The 17,165-nt window shown below is 49.1% G+C and overlaps 1 protein-coding gene and 1 long non-coding RNA gene across 9 annotated transcripts; both read right to left on the reverse strand.

Moving 5' to 3' along the window:
- Positions 1-1,576: 1,576 nt before the first annotated feature.
- Positions 1,577-3,617, reverse strand: LOC146434106 (uncharacterized). The gene is made up of 3 exons (XR_014853627.1): positions 3,551-3,617; positions 2,896-2,949; positions 1,577-1,799 (listed from the first exon to the last, which is right to left on the reverse strand). It is a non-coding gene; the product is annotated as an uncharacterized LOC146434106 (long non-coding RNA).
- Positions 3,618-8,525: 4,908 nt separating this feature from the next.
- On the reverse strand, positions 8,526-17,034 carry FASLG (Fas ligand). 8 transcript variants are annotated; one of them, XM_085068448.1, is made up of 8 exons: positions 16,157-17,034; positions 15,395-15,589; positions 13,594-13,856; positions 12,332-12,427; positions 11,581-12,230; positions 11,206-11,251; positions 10,256-10,309; positions 8,526-9,846 (listed from the first exon to the last, which is right to left on the reverse strand). In XM_085068448.1, exons 5-8 carry the CDS (start codon positions 11,956-11,958, stop codon positions 9,452-9,454), a joined length of 873 nt encoding a protein of 290 aa, XP_084924574.1. In that variant the 5' UTR covers positions 11,959-12,230; positions 12,332-12,427; positions 13,594-13,856; positions 15,395-15,589; positions 16,157-17,034; the 3' UTR covers positions 8,526-9,451. The 8 variants fall into 8 exon arrangements, with proteins under 8 accessions (XP_084924574.1, XP_084924571.1, XP_084924573.1 ...); XM_085068445.1 differs by having other exon boundaries at positions 11,581-12,190; positions 13,555-13,856; XM_085068447.1 differs by having other exon boundaries at positions 13,478-13,856.
- Between the last annotated feature and the right edge of the window lie 131 nt (positions 17,035-17,165).

Consider the following 17,165-nt stretch of genomic DNA (forward strand, 5'->3'; position numbering starts at 1 on the left):
CACCACCAGAAGCACATAAACCCCCCCAGCTCTCCTGTCCCTGTGCTCAGTAACCTCTGCTTCCTGCCCAAGCTGCCTTGGTTTCCTGTAGCTGCCTTCCCACCAAATAAAGAAGAAACATTTTCTGTTTGTATCTGCTGTGCTGTGAAGCCCTGAGCTGTTTATCACCATTGCTCCCTCCCAGGTGGCAGAGAGGTGTCATGGAGGACAGCAGGTGTTCCAGCACCTACAGCTGGAACAAGCCCGTCACCCCAAAGCTGTCTGGCATGGGGAGGAGCTGTTCATCCTCTCCTGCACCTCCTCTCCTCCTCCCTGGCTGCTGGAGGAGGGTTTCCCTGCCTGAGAGCATCACCCTGAGGGATGCACAGAGGAAGAACAATTCCAGCTGGGACCTGGCACCCAGCCACAGGATAAAAAGGTGGGAAAGGCACTCTGGAGAGTCCTTGTGCAACCTCCCGTGCCAGGCAGGGCTCACAAGCAGAGCAGGGTGCTAGCACTGTCAGCCCACACTGCAGTTCCTGCCCCTGCCACCACCAAGCGTCATGGAAGCCTCTGGTCATCACCTCCCACCCGGCAGGGAGCAGCAAGGGCTGTCACCATGGCCCTGCAGGGCATGTGGGAGCCCTCAGAGCAGGGCCTGCAGCAGCATGGCGGGCAGCCCAGCCCAGGGGTGCCAGGAGGCACTGCTGGACGCCCTCAGCACCATCCCTGGTCCCAGGGAATGGGCATTGCTGCAGGATGGGTGTGTGCAGGAAGGAGCTTCCAAAGGCCCTCAGCTCAGCCATGCCGCCAGAGCCCCTGGCCCGGGAAAGCTCCCCCAGCCTTCATGGAAGGACAGGCCCTGTCCCCATCCAGCCCTCAGCCCTCAGCCGCTGGGACTCACCCGCCCCGTGCAAGAGCCGCTCGCGGAATGCCAATGTTCCTGAATCACCTGGGCCTGGCTGGCTGCAGGCTGCTCTGGAACACCGCTGTGTCACAGTGCCACACTGCCCTGATGTCACAAGTGATCGTGGCAGAGCCAAGGAGCACAGGCAGGACAGGAACACGGGCAAAGATGGGTGTTAGTGGTGCCATGGCAGGGAGCTGGGCCTGCTCAGCTCTCCATGTGCCACCAAAGAACCTGCTGGCACCCCTGTGTCCTCACTGAGCCTGGACACCTCTGACAGTGGCTGTCTAAACCATGGTCTCCCCCCAAGCCCCTGGCTCCAGCCCTAGGTTCAGCTTCCTCATTTACTGCAGGGTTCATGTGTGAGGCCACACCTTTGCCCTGCTCCCCTTCAGCTGAAAATGTTAACTCTGAAAGGGCACACTGAGAGTCAGTTCAGACCAGTGTCCCCAAAATAAAGGGGAACCTTCTGTATCTGTTTTGTTCTCCCTCATTGCTCTGAATTGTCCTTTACTAAAAGGAGGCATTTCTTAGTTTCTATTCAGGCTTTCCTTTCCAGCCACTAGCACAGAAATTTAACTTTTGACAGACTTCAGGCCACCTCAACACTCACAAAAGCACTTGGGTCAGTGTATCTCCAGCAGCTCAGGTGGCTCCAGCCAGAGCCACAAAACAAATGGAAGTTCCCCACACAAGTCTTCCAGGTTTTAAGCTTGATATTGAGGAACTCACTAACATAGGAAATAAAAGCATTACATGAATTGCAAAGCAATTACATTCAATTTCCTTGCAAATATAAACACAACACAATTGAAGAGCCTTGCTTAAAGTGCTGACAGTTTTACCTGCTCCCTGGCTGGCTGCAGCCTGGATGATGAGTGGGTTTGCTTCATTTAAGGGGGGAAATAGCTGTCTATAGACATAGATAGTATTCATTAATTAATGAATAATGAGTGTCACTTCCCACACAGACCATTTCCCAGTCGGCCGTTTCTAACACATCATTCACTGAACCAGCACAGCCCTGGCTTTTCACCTCCACAGCTTCTTCCAGAGCCTCCTGTGTGCCCCACCTTCACACCTTCCTTCTCATTAATGCCTTTCTAGGGCATGGAGGGATCCACACCTTGGCAGGGGAATGCATGAGGAGGGAGGAATGGCAAGGAGCTGTTTTATCAACTGGCTGCAGCCACGAAGGGACAGGCAGAGGAGGTGGGAATGAAGGCATGAAGGGAGAAAGAAATGGGTTGGAGGTGTGTGGAAGGCATTGCTTTGTCTTTGTTTCTCACCATCCAAACCTCCTTCAATTGGCAATAAATTAGTTTCCCCCAGCTGAGTCTGTTTTGGCAGTGAGGGTAACTGGTAAGTGCTCTTACCTGCATTTGTCCCAAACATGAGCCTTTCCAACTGATTTTCTCACCTCTGTACCTTTCAGGAGTGGTTGGGTGGCCATGGGGGAGCTGATCAGGGTCAGGCCACCACAAGTACCCAAGTACTTAAATTTCAAGCACTGAGAGGTGTGTCCAGCTAGCAGGTGTCACCTTTATAACATATTCCAGGTGAAACTGAGTGCATCAAGGCTCAGCCTTGCTTGCCCCATTCAGCACACAGGGATGCTGAGAGGGAAAAAACATTTCCATCTGCATCTCTGGCAGAAACCTATTTGCAGCCCTGGCAAGGCCTTTGGAGACCAGGCAGTGGCCTGGGGAAGGAGGGATTCCTGACAGACACTGCTCAGCTGACCCAACAGCTCCATGCAAGGCTGGGGGTTTACTGGAAGCCAGCACTGAGCCTCACTGCCCTGTTGCTCCCTTTTACACTCAGAGATACTTCAGGTTCACATTTTTGTGTTCAATGTACTCTTGAAGACCACAGGAAATAGCACTTTTAAAAAGTAGGTCTTCAGGGGAGGGGCAACATTTTTTTTCCTCTTTTCTTTTGTCGCAGAGGAAATTAGAAGAATTAGATCAGTAAAAAGCGGTTAAAGACTGAATTTCCAAACCACTTACGTGATGAATTCTGCTAACAGGTGATTCAATGGTTCTGCAAGAGGTTTTCACACCCTAAGAGCAAAAGCAAAGCGTTCAACAGTGGTACCAGACTTACAGAGGGTAAAAACCACTAGAAAACAGTTGCAAGAAAACAAAGCAGAGCAGTTTGGTCACAAAAAGAAGCCAATTTTCCAAAGAAGGCTGTACAAAGAAGCAGCATTTGCTGTCTAAGTATGTTCCTGGAAAGTCAACGGTTTAAGATAAAACCCATAAATTTCTTTTCTCTAAACCATGTCCTCCTTTCATGTAACATCATTCTCTCTCTCTTGGTGTGCTGGTTGGACCTGGCTGTGGGCTGGTGGAGGGGACAAGCTCACCCTGTCAACATTTCCACATACATTTCTGGTGCTGGGCATGACCCCAGCACGGGCACTGCAGAAATCAGGCAGCTTCTCTTCAGTGCCCCACAAAGCCAGGGTTTACAGGCAATGACCTGAAATACTGAGAAATGAAAGCACTGCTACCAAGTGCCAGTTTTAGGGTTTGGGGTTTTTTCAAAGAATTCAGTGGTTGTATGGCTGCTGGCAACTCTGCCTTCCGCCCTGACGTTCCTCACAGCAGTGTTGAGCGTGGCTGCCTCAAAATCTGCCACCATGTCCCCATTTTCTCTTACTTTGTCCCTTCAGTGTATCCTCAAGCTTCCTCCAAGCACCAGGGCTGGATTTTTCCTTACTTTTGTCTGCATGAAGATAAAGTATGGCAGTGAGGGGAACGACTTTGGCTGAAAGGCTGGTCAGAACTTCCAGGTAGTGTTCTGCAGGAGAGAGGAATCAGCACTTGCAGGAAGAAGCTCCCAGTGCCTGGTGCCACCTACGGCCACCACCAGCCCACAGAGATGAATTTGGTGACAGCAGGGAACTATTCTGTTCCTTGCAGGGGTTCTGTGCACCGAACTGGCACTTCTCCCATAGCACAGCAATCCTACCAGCTCTGGAACTTGTTTTATCTATGACTTGGAGGGCTCTGGACACATGGATGCACAGACTGGCAGATAGATCACACCCTGTCTTGCCACCAAATACCCCCCTATGCAGAATAAAATGCATATGGTGATAAAATGATCTCTTCAAGAGCAGGGAGACAGGAGTTCAGGATGGTTCAAACTGGATTAAGAAATTACCCTCCCCTTCTTTCCATCGACAGCCTTGCCTGAGTCACCTCCTCCAGCCCAGCAAGCAGGGTCTCCACAGGATGTGAGTGGGGAGTTTCAAACAAAATTATTCCCCTTCTGCTGCTTAAGGTAAAAACAGTCAGCAAACCCACCCTTGCACAAACCAAGTTCAGCAATGGGATTTGTCTACAGAATGTGCTGGATTCCTCCCAGTCCCTCACTGCTGATATCAAGCAGGGAATTAGAAGAAACCACCCATTTTTGTGCATTTTTTGATCTTCTGCGGTTTGGATTGCTCTTTAAGGACTGTAATGAAAGCTAAATCTCGGATATTTGTTCTTCATGCAGAAAACCTTGTTAGAGACACAGATGTTCCACTCTGTTGCTTTTTTTTTCTGACGTTTTTTCCCCATGTTGACATAAACCTCACACTAGTGAGAGGAGAGAGGAACATGAGGAGAAATGCATGTCCCCAGCACAGAGCTGAGGAGAACATGCAGTGCAGTCCTGGTAGTCATTCAGATGGCTCAAAAACCCAGTTATTCCCCTGCCAGGGCATGTTTCCAAGCTGAAGGTCCCAGGGAATTACCTGTCCAGCCGGCTTGCAGTCCCCAAGAATGACATGACAAAGGGGAACCAGAGGAACCCCCAACAACAAAAGGAAAGTGGTCAAGCTTTTCTTCTTCTTCCCCTTTTTTTTTTTTAGTAATTAAAATCAACCAGAAATTCACATTCAACTTGCCTCACCATACAGCAAAATTTCTCCTCTCTCTTTACTCGTCCTCTCTTTTTGCGTTGAACCTCAGTCACTTAGTCATGCCTAAAGTTACACTTCTGTAACTGTGATGTAACACACCCATGTGTCAGAGCCCTAGGAGAATAATGAATAGTAGCAATATCTAAGTCTAGCTCTCTTCCCTTTCTCCTGTCTCTAACTACTAGACAATACTCCTTCCCAACCTGCCAGAGTCTGTGCAGCTCCTTGGGCTGGAAGAAGTGATCCCACACAAGATATTAACAGAAACGCACACAAGGCTGGCTTCAGGTAAAAAAAGGAGGTAAAAGAAGTAAAAAAAAAGGAAAAAGGAGAACAATAATCAACAAAAAAGGCTCCAAAAAAGCAGCCAAAGCACCAATAAAACTTGTCAGATCAAACAGAAGGCTGCTGCCTGCACTCACAGGATTTGAGTGGCTTCAGACACATCAATTCTTCCATTCTTACTCATGCTCTCTCTTCTCCCCAGGAGGGCACAGAAACAGTCACATCCAGCGCCTCTCACCAGTGCCAGCTCTCTACCTGAGCTCTGAGGTTTCCCAGCCAAGATGTGTGTCCAGGAAAGTCTGCCAGGCGTCAGTTCACATTGTGGCTCTGTTTCTTGTCCCTGACACCCTGAAGCACCCAGCAGGGATCAGCTGGGGATCAGCAGCTGCTCCTCCTGCTTTTGCTTTACCTTTGCTGTGCACTAGCCTTCCTCCCATCCTGAGTGACCATGGACTGGTGAAGAGCCAGGATACATGGATGCAACTTGCAGTGCTGGTGTGAGGGGTGCTGGCCACGTCTGCCCAGGGAATGTTCCTCCCTGTCTGACCAGGATTCCCTTTGCTGTGGAAGCAGCAATGGCCCCACCCACACAGCCCAGTCTATGATGCAGCCCCTTCTGCCACCGTGGTTACGGCACATCCTGAGCCTACATGAGGTTTGCAAGGCACTGCACCTGGTGTCCCTTTTCCTCCACCAAGGCAGGTAAATAGGATGCAAAATCTAATGCGCATCAACCACAGGAAAGGCCACATCTCTGTCAAGCAGATGTGCTTGGCCACAAAGTAGCACAAAGGTTTGCCATGCAGAGCCCTGATTTGGCCAGCTGCACATCCAAACACATGGGAATCTCCTGGGAAGGGCTCAGCTGCCCACAAGGGCTGTCTGTGTCCTGAGCAGTGGAAGCAGAACAGAGACCTCTTATCAGGAGATAATCTGGGCTGATCACTTCCTATCAGCCATGTTCTCTGCAGAGGGGGTGCCTCTGGAGCCCTATTAAATAGTGCTGAAACCCTGGAACATCCACACTCAACCCAGGCTGCTCCATCAGGAGAGAGGGTGTCAGCTCAGACCTCTGCAACCATGGCCTGCAGGACAGAGAAAACCCAAACATCCCAATGATCAGTCCTGGTGATGGTCCTGGGATATCCTTTCTAGTGTAGAGACCCTTCCCTTGCTGGGGAGGGAACAAAATACTTGTTAAATTCAAAATAATTACTTGAATATTTTTATGAAATAATTTTAAGTACAGTCCTAGAGCTATTAAAAATCACAGAATGGTTTGGGTTAAAGATCATTTTTTTCCAACCCCCCTGCCATAAGTAGGGATACCTTTTGCCAGACCAGGTTGCTCCAAGTGCTCTCCAACCTGGCTGTGAACACTTCCAGGGATGGGGCATCCACAGCTTGTCTGGGCAGCCTGTGCCAGTACCTCACCATCCTCACAGGGAAGAATTCCTTCCTAATATCCAATCTAAATCTACCCATTTTTAGTTTAAAGCATTCCCCCTTGTCCTTTCACTCCATGCTCTTGTCCCAAGTCCCTGTCCATCTCTGGGACCCCCCTGAGGTACTGGAAACTGCTCTAAGGTCTCTGTGGAACCTTCTCTTCTACAGGCTGAATAACCCCAACTCTCTCAGCCTAAAAGAGCCTAATGGCAGCATTAAATTCTCATTGAGCATTTAATAGTAACAATTAGCAAAAATTTCACTAAATTAATATCTCATTAGACAGATAAACAGATGACTTTAATAAACTCCTCATGGCACAAGCAGCCCATGATTTGACTCCATGCAGCTTGAAGTTGTATAACCCTATCATGACCTCACTTCTAATCTTTAGTCAGAATACAAGCTAAGTAGTGGCTTTGCTCTGGGCAGTGGAGAGGGATATTTGAGGAAAGGATCACAGAGAGCACAGAGCAGGACCAGGTCTCGCTGTCAGCTGTGCCACTGAGTGCTCATGGTCACAGCCTGGGAGCGAGCCTTGGAGCCCAAGCTTGATCCTGCAGGGATAAGCCAGCTCTGCCCACCTCAGGAGACCCAGCAGTATTTATAACAACACTGTCCACCCCACTGTGCCACTGCCTCCAAAACATGCAGGTCTGCATTGCCCTTTAGCATTTCAGATTAGCACAGATCTTGTCCCCTCCTGGTGAATGCTCATCCTGCCCCAGATCTGACTGCAGCCACAGCCTGCAGGAGTTACTGTGTGCTGACCTAGGGGAGCCTTTGGGATCATTCCAGCCCTTCCAACACCATACTAGCAGACAGAGTAACCTCAGGGCAGGATTCCTGTGGGCACAGAATGCCCTGCCTCTCTCCAGGCTGCTCCCCAGGAAAGAAGGGAAGCACGTGATGTGCTTGGCTAGTTTGGCTACAGACACAGCTGAGAGCTTTCAGGCACAAGTGCACAGAGCTTCCCACTCCCCACTTGGATGTCCCATCACTAGGATGTCTCATCACTAGCAACACAGCACAAACAGCAATTAGAAGAGGACAGCAATTTCCAGCCTTCACTAGCAAGGTGTGGATCCAGCACCTCCATCTCTGCGCTGTGCAGTTTGCTCCTCTGACATGTGCAGGGGCAAGGGCAGTGAAAAAGAATCAGCCAAGCCAAAATTTCCCTAAACTTCATGCTTTTGAGATGTTTTCCATCCTGAGAAATGCAGTGGAAGTAGCAATGCCTACATGAACAGGGGTGCAGTGCTCCCTTCCCACTGGCCACAGCAGCAGGCAGACCACTGAGGATTTCAAAGAAATAAATTTCCCTGAAGCAAAAAACACAAACCACAGGCTGCACCACACTGAGCTGAGAGCAGCACTGTGGAAAAGAAAATAAATGCTTCAGGCTGCTGAAGAGCCACATTCACTGAGACCCATACCAGAGCTGCAAGAAGACAGGAGCACAGGCAGAGGTGATGATGCACCACAGCTGTAGCCTTTGTGTCCTGCCTGGTGGCAATGGAAGAGACAGCCCCAGAGTTCCCTGGAACAGACACCAAGTGAATAAATAGGGCTTTTTTACACCACTTCCTTTCTTTGCCCTTCAGACCACTCTGTGAGAAGTGTTCACAGAGATGGTGACTTTGGGGAGAGCACCACTTCTGCTCAGCTGAAAGTGCCTGGCTCCACTTGAGCTCAGAACTGTGGTTTGAGATCAGACCCTTCCTGGAGGCCAAAGTGGGATTGGGCTGCCTGGTCTGTGCTGCCCACACCTCCCCAGTCCCCAGATCCTGAAGTTTCAATGCTAGAGCTGCAAAGCCCCATGGAAAGGACCCTGGGCACTGCCAAGCAGGCAGCAGAGTGGGATGAGGCTCCCAGATTTGTGCTATGATGCTGCAGAAGGAACTAAATGCTGACCCCAATCACAGCGGCCTTCAGCGCTCTGGCTATAGCAGAAGCCTGCTGCACCAAATGAGGAGAGGACAGCACTACTCACTAGAAAAATATACCTTTATTCACCATCTGTGTTTTGCTCAGGAGAGAACATCTCATGGCAAGGAGCCCAGCTGAAGTCATGCAATTGAGAGGTGCCAGCATGTCACCACCTGCACCATGGAGGGGGTGGCAGACCAGACCTCCATGGAGGACCCTCATGTGCTGAAGGGGCAGGAGGGGAGTTGGAGATGCTGCTTTCACCTTGAGCCTCACTGCCCTGCACTACTGTGTTGCTCAGATTACATCAGCAGAGCCTGTGGCCTCCCCATCATCCCCACCACCACAGCGGGGTCATGCTTTCACTTCTGGGACACTCCTCATGGCATGTGTCTTGCAAGGCATTTGGAATGAGTTAAATAAAGGGGTTGGGGAGCATTTTCTGGGGTGGTAATTGATAACTTAACACAAAATGAACACAGCGCCTGTCCCAGCCCAGCTAGCAGGCACTGCCTGTCATACAGCAGTCAGTGCTGGGCAGGGTGGCCAGCCATGGCTTGGGATGAGCAGTTGTTTGCACTACTCATTCTCACACCATTGTCTGTGGTGTCATGGCATGGCCCAGACACCTCCTTGACACCCAGCAGCTGTCCTCACCAGGGCTGTGACACCACATGGAGCAGCAGGTCCCAGCATCTTCTCAAGTAGCAAGTAGTGAGTTCCAACAGGGTCTTCAGCATGCTACATTTTGAGTTTGTTTGGGGTATTTTTGTAAGGAGAATATGTGCAATTCTCTTCAGGCTGATGCAGTACAGCCCTGCTGCTTTCCAGGAGTCCGCTTTCAAGCCTTTACAGTTTCTTGAACCCCTGCATGCTGAAGGCCAAAGGTGGTTTCTTGGTGGGTTTTGTGGTGCCACTGTGCTGAGGCAGCACTCACCCTTCACACATCAATGTGTGTGTGGAGGGGCTGCCAGCCACGCTCCATTTCAAAGCTTAAACAAACCAAAGAAAGTCCTGGATTCCTCAAAATTCACCAGAGCGATTTTGGAGACATTGACATGCAAACTGTCCATCTTCCTGAGCTTGAAGAGAGCCCCCAGGTAGCTGTTCCGGGCCCACATCCTCTGCCCCGTGCAGTAGTTGATGGCTTTGTCCTCCATGAGCACGAGGCTGCCTGGTGAGGAGGGATTTCTCCTGTACACCACGTGGGACAGGACGTGGCTGTCACAGGCACTGCCGCGGAAGAGGATGTTGGAGTACACGAAGTACAGCCCGGTCTCATTGATGACAAGCCCCCGGTTGTGGTACTGGATGCCACTGGTGTAGGCGTGGCCAGAGATGGGCTCCCACTCCAGAGGGAGGTCTCGCTGGGCTGGGTTCCCTGGAAGCCAAAAAAATATTTTAAAAAAAGGGTGTTAGTACATTCGGTTGTGTGTTTTTCCCTCAGGTCACACCTCACATCACAGCAAGGCAACTGTTCTCCAAGCCTTGTCTGCAGCATGGAAAGTCCTCCCCAACCTCACACCCCACCAACGCCACCCCCCAGCGACAGCTCCTGCCCTGCACAGCCCAAAAACCATGCCAAAACCAGGCCTCACTCAGAATAATAAATGAGGGGGAGGGTTCTGTCTGTGGAGCAACTTTCCACTGTCAGAGCACAAGGAAACCCAAGGGAAACAGGAATGCCTGTGTGAGGTAGGCTCCTCACAACTACAGCCATGCCACCCTCTCATCCCATCACACCTGCCCGTTCCCCGTCTCCTGCATGCTGCTGCTCCCTGAGCACGTACCTGTTAAATGGGCTGCCTTCCTCGCTTCCTTTTTCAGGGACTGCTCCTTCTGCCCTGCACAAAGATAGGGAAGACATTGGCCATGTGCTGCATGGAAAAGTCAGCCCAGAGAGCAGGGGGGAGCCAGCCACAAAGCTGAGACCCTGCAAACCATCCCACTGGCCAGGCAGACCTGGTGATCAGCAAGGCAGAGCACAGCTGGGAAATCTCTGCCTTCCCTGGAGGGCTGAGCTCCCTTTGGAGAGATGGGCCAGTTCCAGTGACTCGGTATTTGGATCCCATCCCACTCCATCCTTCATCTTTCCTCAACATCTACTTCACATTCTCTAATTTTAGAAACAGCCTTTTCTTTCATCAAGCTAATTAAATTTTCCTCTCTGCTCCCCCTTCTCCTTTACACTATTTCCCTGTTTCTATTTATTTATCCATCCCCCTCAAGAAATTCAGGGTTACTATTTATGTTTGGCTCCTGCTAAAGAAGCCTGTGATCAGAGCACCGAACATCCATTTCAAATCACAGCTTCCCTTCCCCTAAAAGAGAAAATTTATTGATATAGAAATTGAGGAGAACCAGAACTTTCCCAAGAATTTTGCTGTTTCCAAATTTGTTTTGATTCCGTATCAGAACAAATTTGAAAATAAACAAACTTTTCTAATACCCAAAATCCTTGAGGGGCAGAAAAAAGAAAACTTTTCAGATCTATCAAAAGTGGTCAAGACAGCTGAAAATTTCTTTCTGATTTGGCCATTTTTAAAAAGGATATCCTCACTTATAACATGGATATGGAATGCAAAAGAAAAGCAATCATTTGGAAGTTCAAAACACAATTTTGAAATTGTTCCACTCAAATTGAAACTCTTGGTTTTTTTCCTAAGTGAAATCTAGAAAAATTGGCAGGTTGTTGTGGAAAGTTTCAATTTCACTGGGTTCCTACTGCAGGCAGACTCACCTATGAGTTTCTCCAGAGCTGGAGGGATGTGTTCAGCGCTGGCAGACTGTCAAAAGAGAAGAGGGACACTGGCTTAGACTGAGAGCAAGGATTGGCTTTGACAGTGGCTAATTCTGGGTGCTCATAGGGACCTGCAAAGTGCTAAGAAAAAAACAGTGAGAGACCTGGCAGCACTCAAGAACATGAAGATATCCAGATACATCAGTCTATCACATTAATAAGCAACCCCCCTTATTTTCTGTCACCACAGACACTGAAATGCCACCATCCTGCCCGCTGGGGAGCTTTGCGCCACCTGAGCATCTCAGACACGATTCCAAGTGTTTCCTTTTCCCTGTTTCCCCAGGGACCCGTGACCAGCCAGGCAGACCTCACCTCTCTGAGTTCATCCAGTTCCTTCTCCAGATGAAAAATCTGATACATGCTCAGCCCCACTCCAGTGAAGGCCACCAGGATCAGCAAGAACATCACGAGGAAGCCGACGCTCCTCCTTTCCCTGTTGTTTCTTGGCTTTGTCCTCCGGTCGGGTACTGGTGGTGGGAAAGGAGCCGGGGGGCAGGGAGTCCCTCCATCAGCACAGCCGTCCACCCAAAAGATCTGGGGATGCACGTAGCTCAAGTTCTGCTGCACGGCGGGCAGCGGGACGGGCCGGACATGCCTGGTGGGATCTTCCCTGTGACATCCGAAAACTGCCGGGCTCGTCCCAGGCTGAGCCTTGGGGGCAGGCGCGGCTCTGCCCTGGTACGGCTGCATCCCTGCAGCGGCGAGCACCCAGCTCGGATGCCGCGACTCTGAAAGCCTCAAGCATCGACAGCAAAGCCCACATCGCTTCCTCCCGCTCCTCCCACAGCCCCCGCTCGGGCAGAGGGTGCGCTCCGGGCTCGGGACGCGCGGGGGCTGCGCTGCCGCCCGGGCTCAGCCATCCAACACCCTGGACGGCAGCGCGAAGGACCCGAGCTGCTGCTTTCCCACTGCTTGCCCTGCACTGCGAGCGGAGCAAAAGGAGCCATAAACTCTCTGGCATCCTGCACCGCAAGAGAGAGACAGAGCCGAGGACTCCAGCCCTCAGCAGGAGGATGAAGAACCAGTGCCAAGCGGGATGCTGGGGAATGGCTTCACTCCTCACCCCTGCCCGTTGTACATCCCACCCTTTCCTTGGCTGCTCCGCAGGGCATGGATCCCGAGGCACAGAACACAGACGATGTCCTGCTGAGATAAAAACCTGTGACAAGAGGAAGACACTGAGAGTGCTGCAGCCTGAGCAGAGCTGCCCCAGCATGGACAGCCCAGGCAGAGCCAGCTCGGGGGGGTGCCCTCCTGCCTTCCAAGGAAAAACCAAGAATCCACACCATGCTGCAAGTACAGCACTTTTAAGAGCTCATTGCCAAATCCTAATGAAGAGAGACAGGGACATTTCTATTTCTCAATTTTCACTCCTAACTTACTGCAGATTTCTAAGTTGTGACCATGAGATTTTCCCATGGATTTACAGGTACAAACAAGCAATTATAAACATTTTTTTCTTGCATCTAACAGACCCATCTTGAAGTCTGTATTTGTATGGCGTAGTGTTAAAATAAGGAAATGCTTAACACAAGAGCAAACTGGAGATTTTCCTCTTGTGGCCGAAGGAAGCAATCACAACACACAGACTTTGATCTTGAACATCAAAACTGGGATCTGAGAAGAGCACATTTGAACAACCTATGTACACTTTTTTCCCCAAAGCAAGGGCTCGGCTTTGCCTACAACCCCACCAATAAATCAAGCGTGTTGACAAAGCCTTGCCTGCACCACCAGACACCCCACTGCATTTTGGAGATGTTCCCCACAGCTCTTTGCTGCAGCAGTGATCCACAGCACTGGCTCTTACTTGCATTTCTGACAAAAAAGACACAAAAGCAACATAAATCCAATTCCAACAACAAGTTCAAGCTTGGTCATGCCTACCCTGGCTCAGTCCTCCCTTCTGTATCCCGGGACAGCACTCCCCAGCCACCCAAGGACAGATCCCCATCCACTCCCACAGCCATTACAAGAGAGAATCACACAATGGCTTTGCCTGGAGAGAATCCATTCCCACATCTTTCCAACACCACATTTAATGCCAACAGCTTGTTGAGGTGGGATCGAGGACACAGTAGCAGTCTCCCTTAAATGTCAGGAGTGTTCTTACATCTCACCCACTGCTTCCTACTTTCACAAAGATGATTTTTAATGGGTGGGTGAGAGGGAGAGACAAGGAAACCAAATAAAGGCATTTCAGCTGCACCTTCTCTTTTGGATGCCCAGATCAAGAGCCTGCTAATACCACATGTTGCAGCAAACCAAAGACTGGGGCTACTTTACCATCCAAAGATGCTTAGTGCACAACAAGCTTTCAGGGACCTCTCCCTTTGCTCTGCTGGTCCTGCTGTCACACTCCATTTTCCTGTCACCACCTTCAGATAGCCCCAAGATGACACTGACTGGAAGATGGTGTCAGGCAGGGCTGTGTCAGCATAGAACACCAGGATCAGTGTCACAGGATGGCTGGGGTTGGAAGGGACATCTGGAGATCCTCTGGTCCGTAAAAAAGCAGGTTCTGGTGCCTGCAGGCTCTGTGTTCTGCTGGCTTCCTGCCGCTTAAGCAACACAGGATAGTAACAGGGCTATTGAAATAAAAGCAGGACAATTTGCTGCAGGTAGACACTTTAGTCACAAGAATTTTGCTAGAATGCCTAGAGTCAGAATTAAGACAAGGCTAAGCCCTCCTAAAATATTGGGCAAGGACAGCTGGGCAGGAAAAGAGGGCATAAGAAAGACAAAAGGGGTGTCAGTTTTGCCTCTGCCACCCCTATCCCTCCCTTGAACCATTCTGTACAGTTTCCAGCAGCCCTATTATGCCATTTGAACTGGAAGGAATATTTTCCAATGGAAACACCTTCCCTAGCCCTTATCAGAGAATTGTTCCTCTTTGCCAAAACCAACAAAAAGCATTATACAGACTGAAAAAGAGGACTTCTCAGAAGAACATTTTCCATTCCCAATTCACACCCAGAGGACAGGTGGGATCTTCTATTACAAGACACACAATTATGCAAAAAAACTGAAGTTGATGGCAGAGAATCAGCCAGCAGCTAAAGGACTGTATTAACAGATTTAGGGACAGAAGGATGACCTGCCTGAAACATCCCAAAGAAAGCAGGACTTGAAGAATGATCCAGATCTAATACTTGACAGAAAAATAAAACCTGAAACTTAAAACAAAAACTGAAGTGCGAACCTCTGTGTAGGAGAGACTCTCATCATGTTTTGGACAGAGTCTGTCTGGAAGCAATTAACAAATATTTCCCATTACACTAATGACTAGTGGAAATGCTAAAAAGCAACTCTCAAAGCCAAACAGGGCTGCATAAATTACACCCAGGAGCAACTGAGCAAGCTGAGAATCATTCACATTTTAAAAACCAGGATTCAAAATCATGAGGATAGAGAATTGAATGAGAAGAAAACAAGAAACAATGACTGCAGATCAAGCTCTTTAGGTAGAAAATGTACTGGGATGAAAACAAGTCTGAAACTGAGAGGCTCCTCAGCTGGACATGAGCTTCCAGCAGGGAAAGCCCACAGGCTCCCATGAGATCTCACACAGAGCACTAGACAGCTACAGACACTCCTGGAAATCACAAGTCTTTGTTCAACTTCAGAGAGGCTCTGGAAAGAGCTGTAGTAACTGCTGGACAGCAAAGGGGTTGAACTCTCTCTGCTCAGGAGCAGATTGGCAGGGAGGGATGGACAGTGTGTGGAAAACTTTTAAGAGGGATGATTTCCAGCAGCAGAGAGCTCTTAAATCTCACAGAATAAAAACCTTCCCAGGGAGCCACTTATCAGGAGCCAAAGCTGAAGGAGTTTGAACAAAAAGAAAGTAATGGATTTTTGACTGAACATTAGTATGGATGCTTGTGACAGCTGGCTCCAAAGGCACAGGATCTTCATCTGCTGAAGCCTCAGAGGGGTGTGGAAGGCACCAGAACTCACCCAGATTTTGCAGTTAGCACTGACATCTTCACATTGTTTCTTTATTACATGTTCAACAGTTTGGTTTCTGAAATGAGGGCAATGCCTTTCATTTCCACAACAACTGCTCTCCTTGCTAGGAGCATTTGCAGCACATGTAAAGCCATGGTGGGGACATTCAGATACTCACACTCAAGAGCAGGTTTCAAAGTCCATTGCTGCCAGCTCTGGCCTGGCATTACAGTGCTTAGTGTGTCCCTCATCCAGTGAGGAAGGTGCTCTGTCCTCTTCTTCACCCTGATCCCAACAATCAGGCAGCAGCCCTGAATTCAGCAAATGAGGTGCAGGGTCCTGAGAGGGGAGAGAATCCAAGGAGCCAAAGCAGCTGAGAAAAAGAGGAATAATTAAAATATTACTTTTCTGCTTTCATTTCCTTTGTGTCTGTAGTAAGTGCAGGGAAATGAGGTAGAGTGGTTATGAGGTAATGGGATCTATTCTAAGAAACAGAGGTGGTTATCTCATATTGTACAATAGCTTAGTCATGGGACAAAATGGAACAAGGTGCTGTGCCCACTCACAAGTTGTGGGGAAGACCAAGAAAACCTGGAGATGTTGTATTCCTGTCCTCCCAGTGACAGCTGAAGGAAGGACAGGACATTCACAAGCCCTTTTGCAGTGTCTGTGCCCTGCCCCAAAGCCAGCCTTGGCCGTGGAAAACAGCAGCTGGCTCTGCTGGCCAGTGGGGCCTAGTTGGTACTTGACAATTTTATTTCTTCTTGGGAGCAGCCATTTTCAATCAAAACAAACAAACTGTAACTGTGTCAAATTATAGAGGCTTCATTGGCTGCTTTATTTTTCTGGGAAAAGAGAAATACACAGAGATGCTTGTTTGCTGCGAGGGCCCTGCAGCTGGACGGAAGCTCTAACCACATCCAACAAGGGAAAAACAAGCCTCAAGGTGGCAAACGTTTCTTTTCCATCCCTAAGTCCACAAGGTGCAGAGTTAATTTCTTTCTATTCCCTCCCAAAAGCCACCCTGCTGCTGTGGGAGTTAATAGTGACTTTAAAGGAAAGCAGCATGATCAGGGCTGGTTGCAGCTCCCAGGCCCTGTTTCCAATTTGAGACAGCAGGAAGGCAGCAGAAGGCTCCTTGGAAGCTTCTTTCAAAATTACTCTGCTTAAATTAGAGAAGGAATAAGTGAGAAAGATTGGTGAGTTTCAGTACCCTTTCCTGCACTAACATATTTTATCTGAACAAGCTCTGGGAACACAGATTCATGAGCTGTCACAAAGCCCAGCAGCACCCACTGCTGTTTGACACTCAGGGTTTCCAGATGAGCCACAGGGCCTGCCTACAGCCTTCTGTGGTCAGGGCTCTACACTTTAATTGTTCCAAATGACACATCTGTACCTAATTAAGCAAAGTGTGATAAGCTGTTCCATCTCATGCTGTAACTTGACAAAAGCAGAAGCCACACACAGACAGCTTAGACTTGAGGTTTCTACTTACATCACCACACAGGTGGTAGAGTTTACATATTTAAAAAAGCCTGGATTTCCACTCTGATGCTTAATGTACATAAACTAGATACCTTATTTTGGCAAACACAGCCAGCAATTCACTTAGACAAGGTGTGTGTTTGCACCTATCCATCCTCACATGGAAACTGCTGCAGTATTTAAAAGATTTTTTGACTTAAGCTCAGGACCTGGCCAAGGACTGAAGGACACCATCCTGTCCAACCTTAGTATGCAGTATCATAAGATGGTCTCTCCATTTAAGTATCCACACCACCACAGAAATCTGAGATGTATGAACTGCCTTCATTAGAAACCCCTGCATAAAGACTCTAACCAATTTAAGAGAGACTCAATTTCCAAAGATTCAAATTTTGATTGAAGCCAGATTACATGACATTAATAGAACTGAAAGTAAAAAATTACTCAAGAGCCCACATGAA

Source organism: Lichenostomus cassidix, chromosome 8 (genome assembly GCF_008360975.1).
Source record: "Lichenostomus cassidix isolate B80296 chromosome 8, HeHo_3.0, whole genome shotgun sequence".
In the NCBI taxonomy this organism is placed as follows: Eukaryota; Metazoa; Chordata; class Aves; order Passeriformes; family Meliphagidae; genus Lichenostomus; species Lichenostomus cassidix.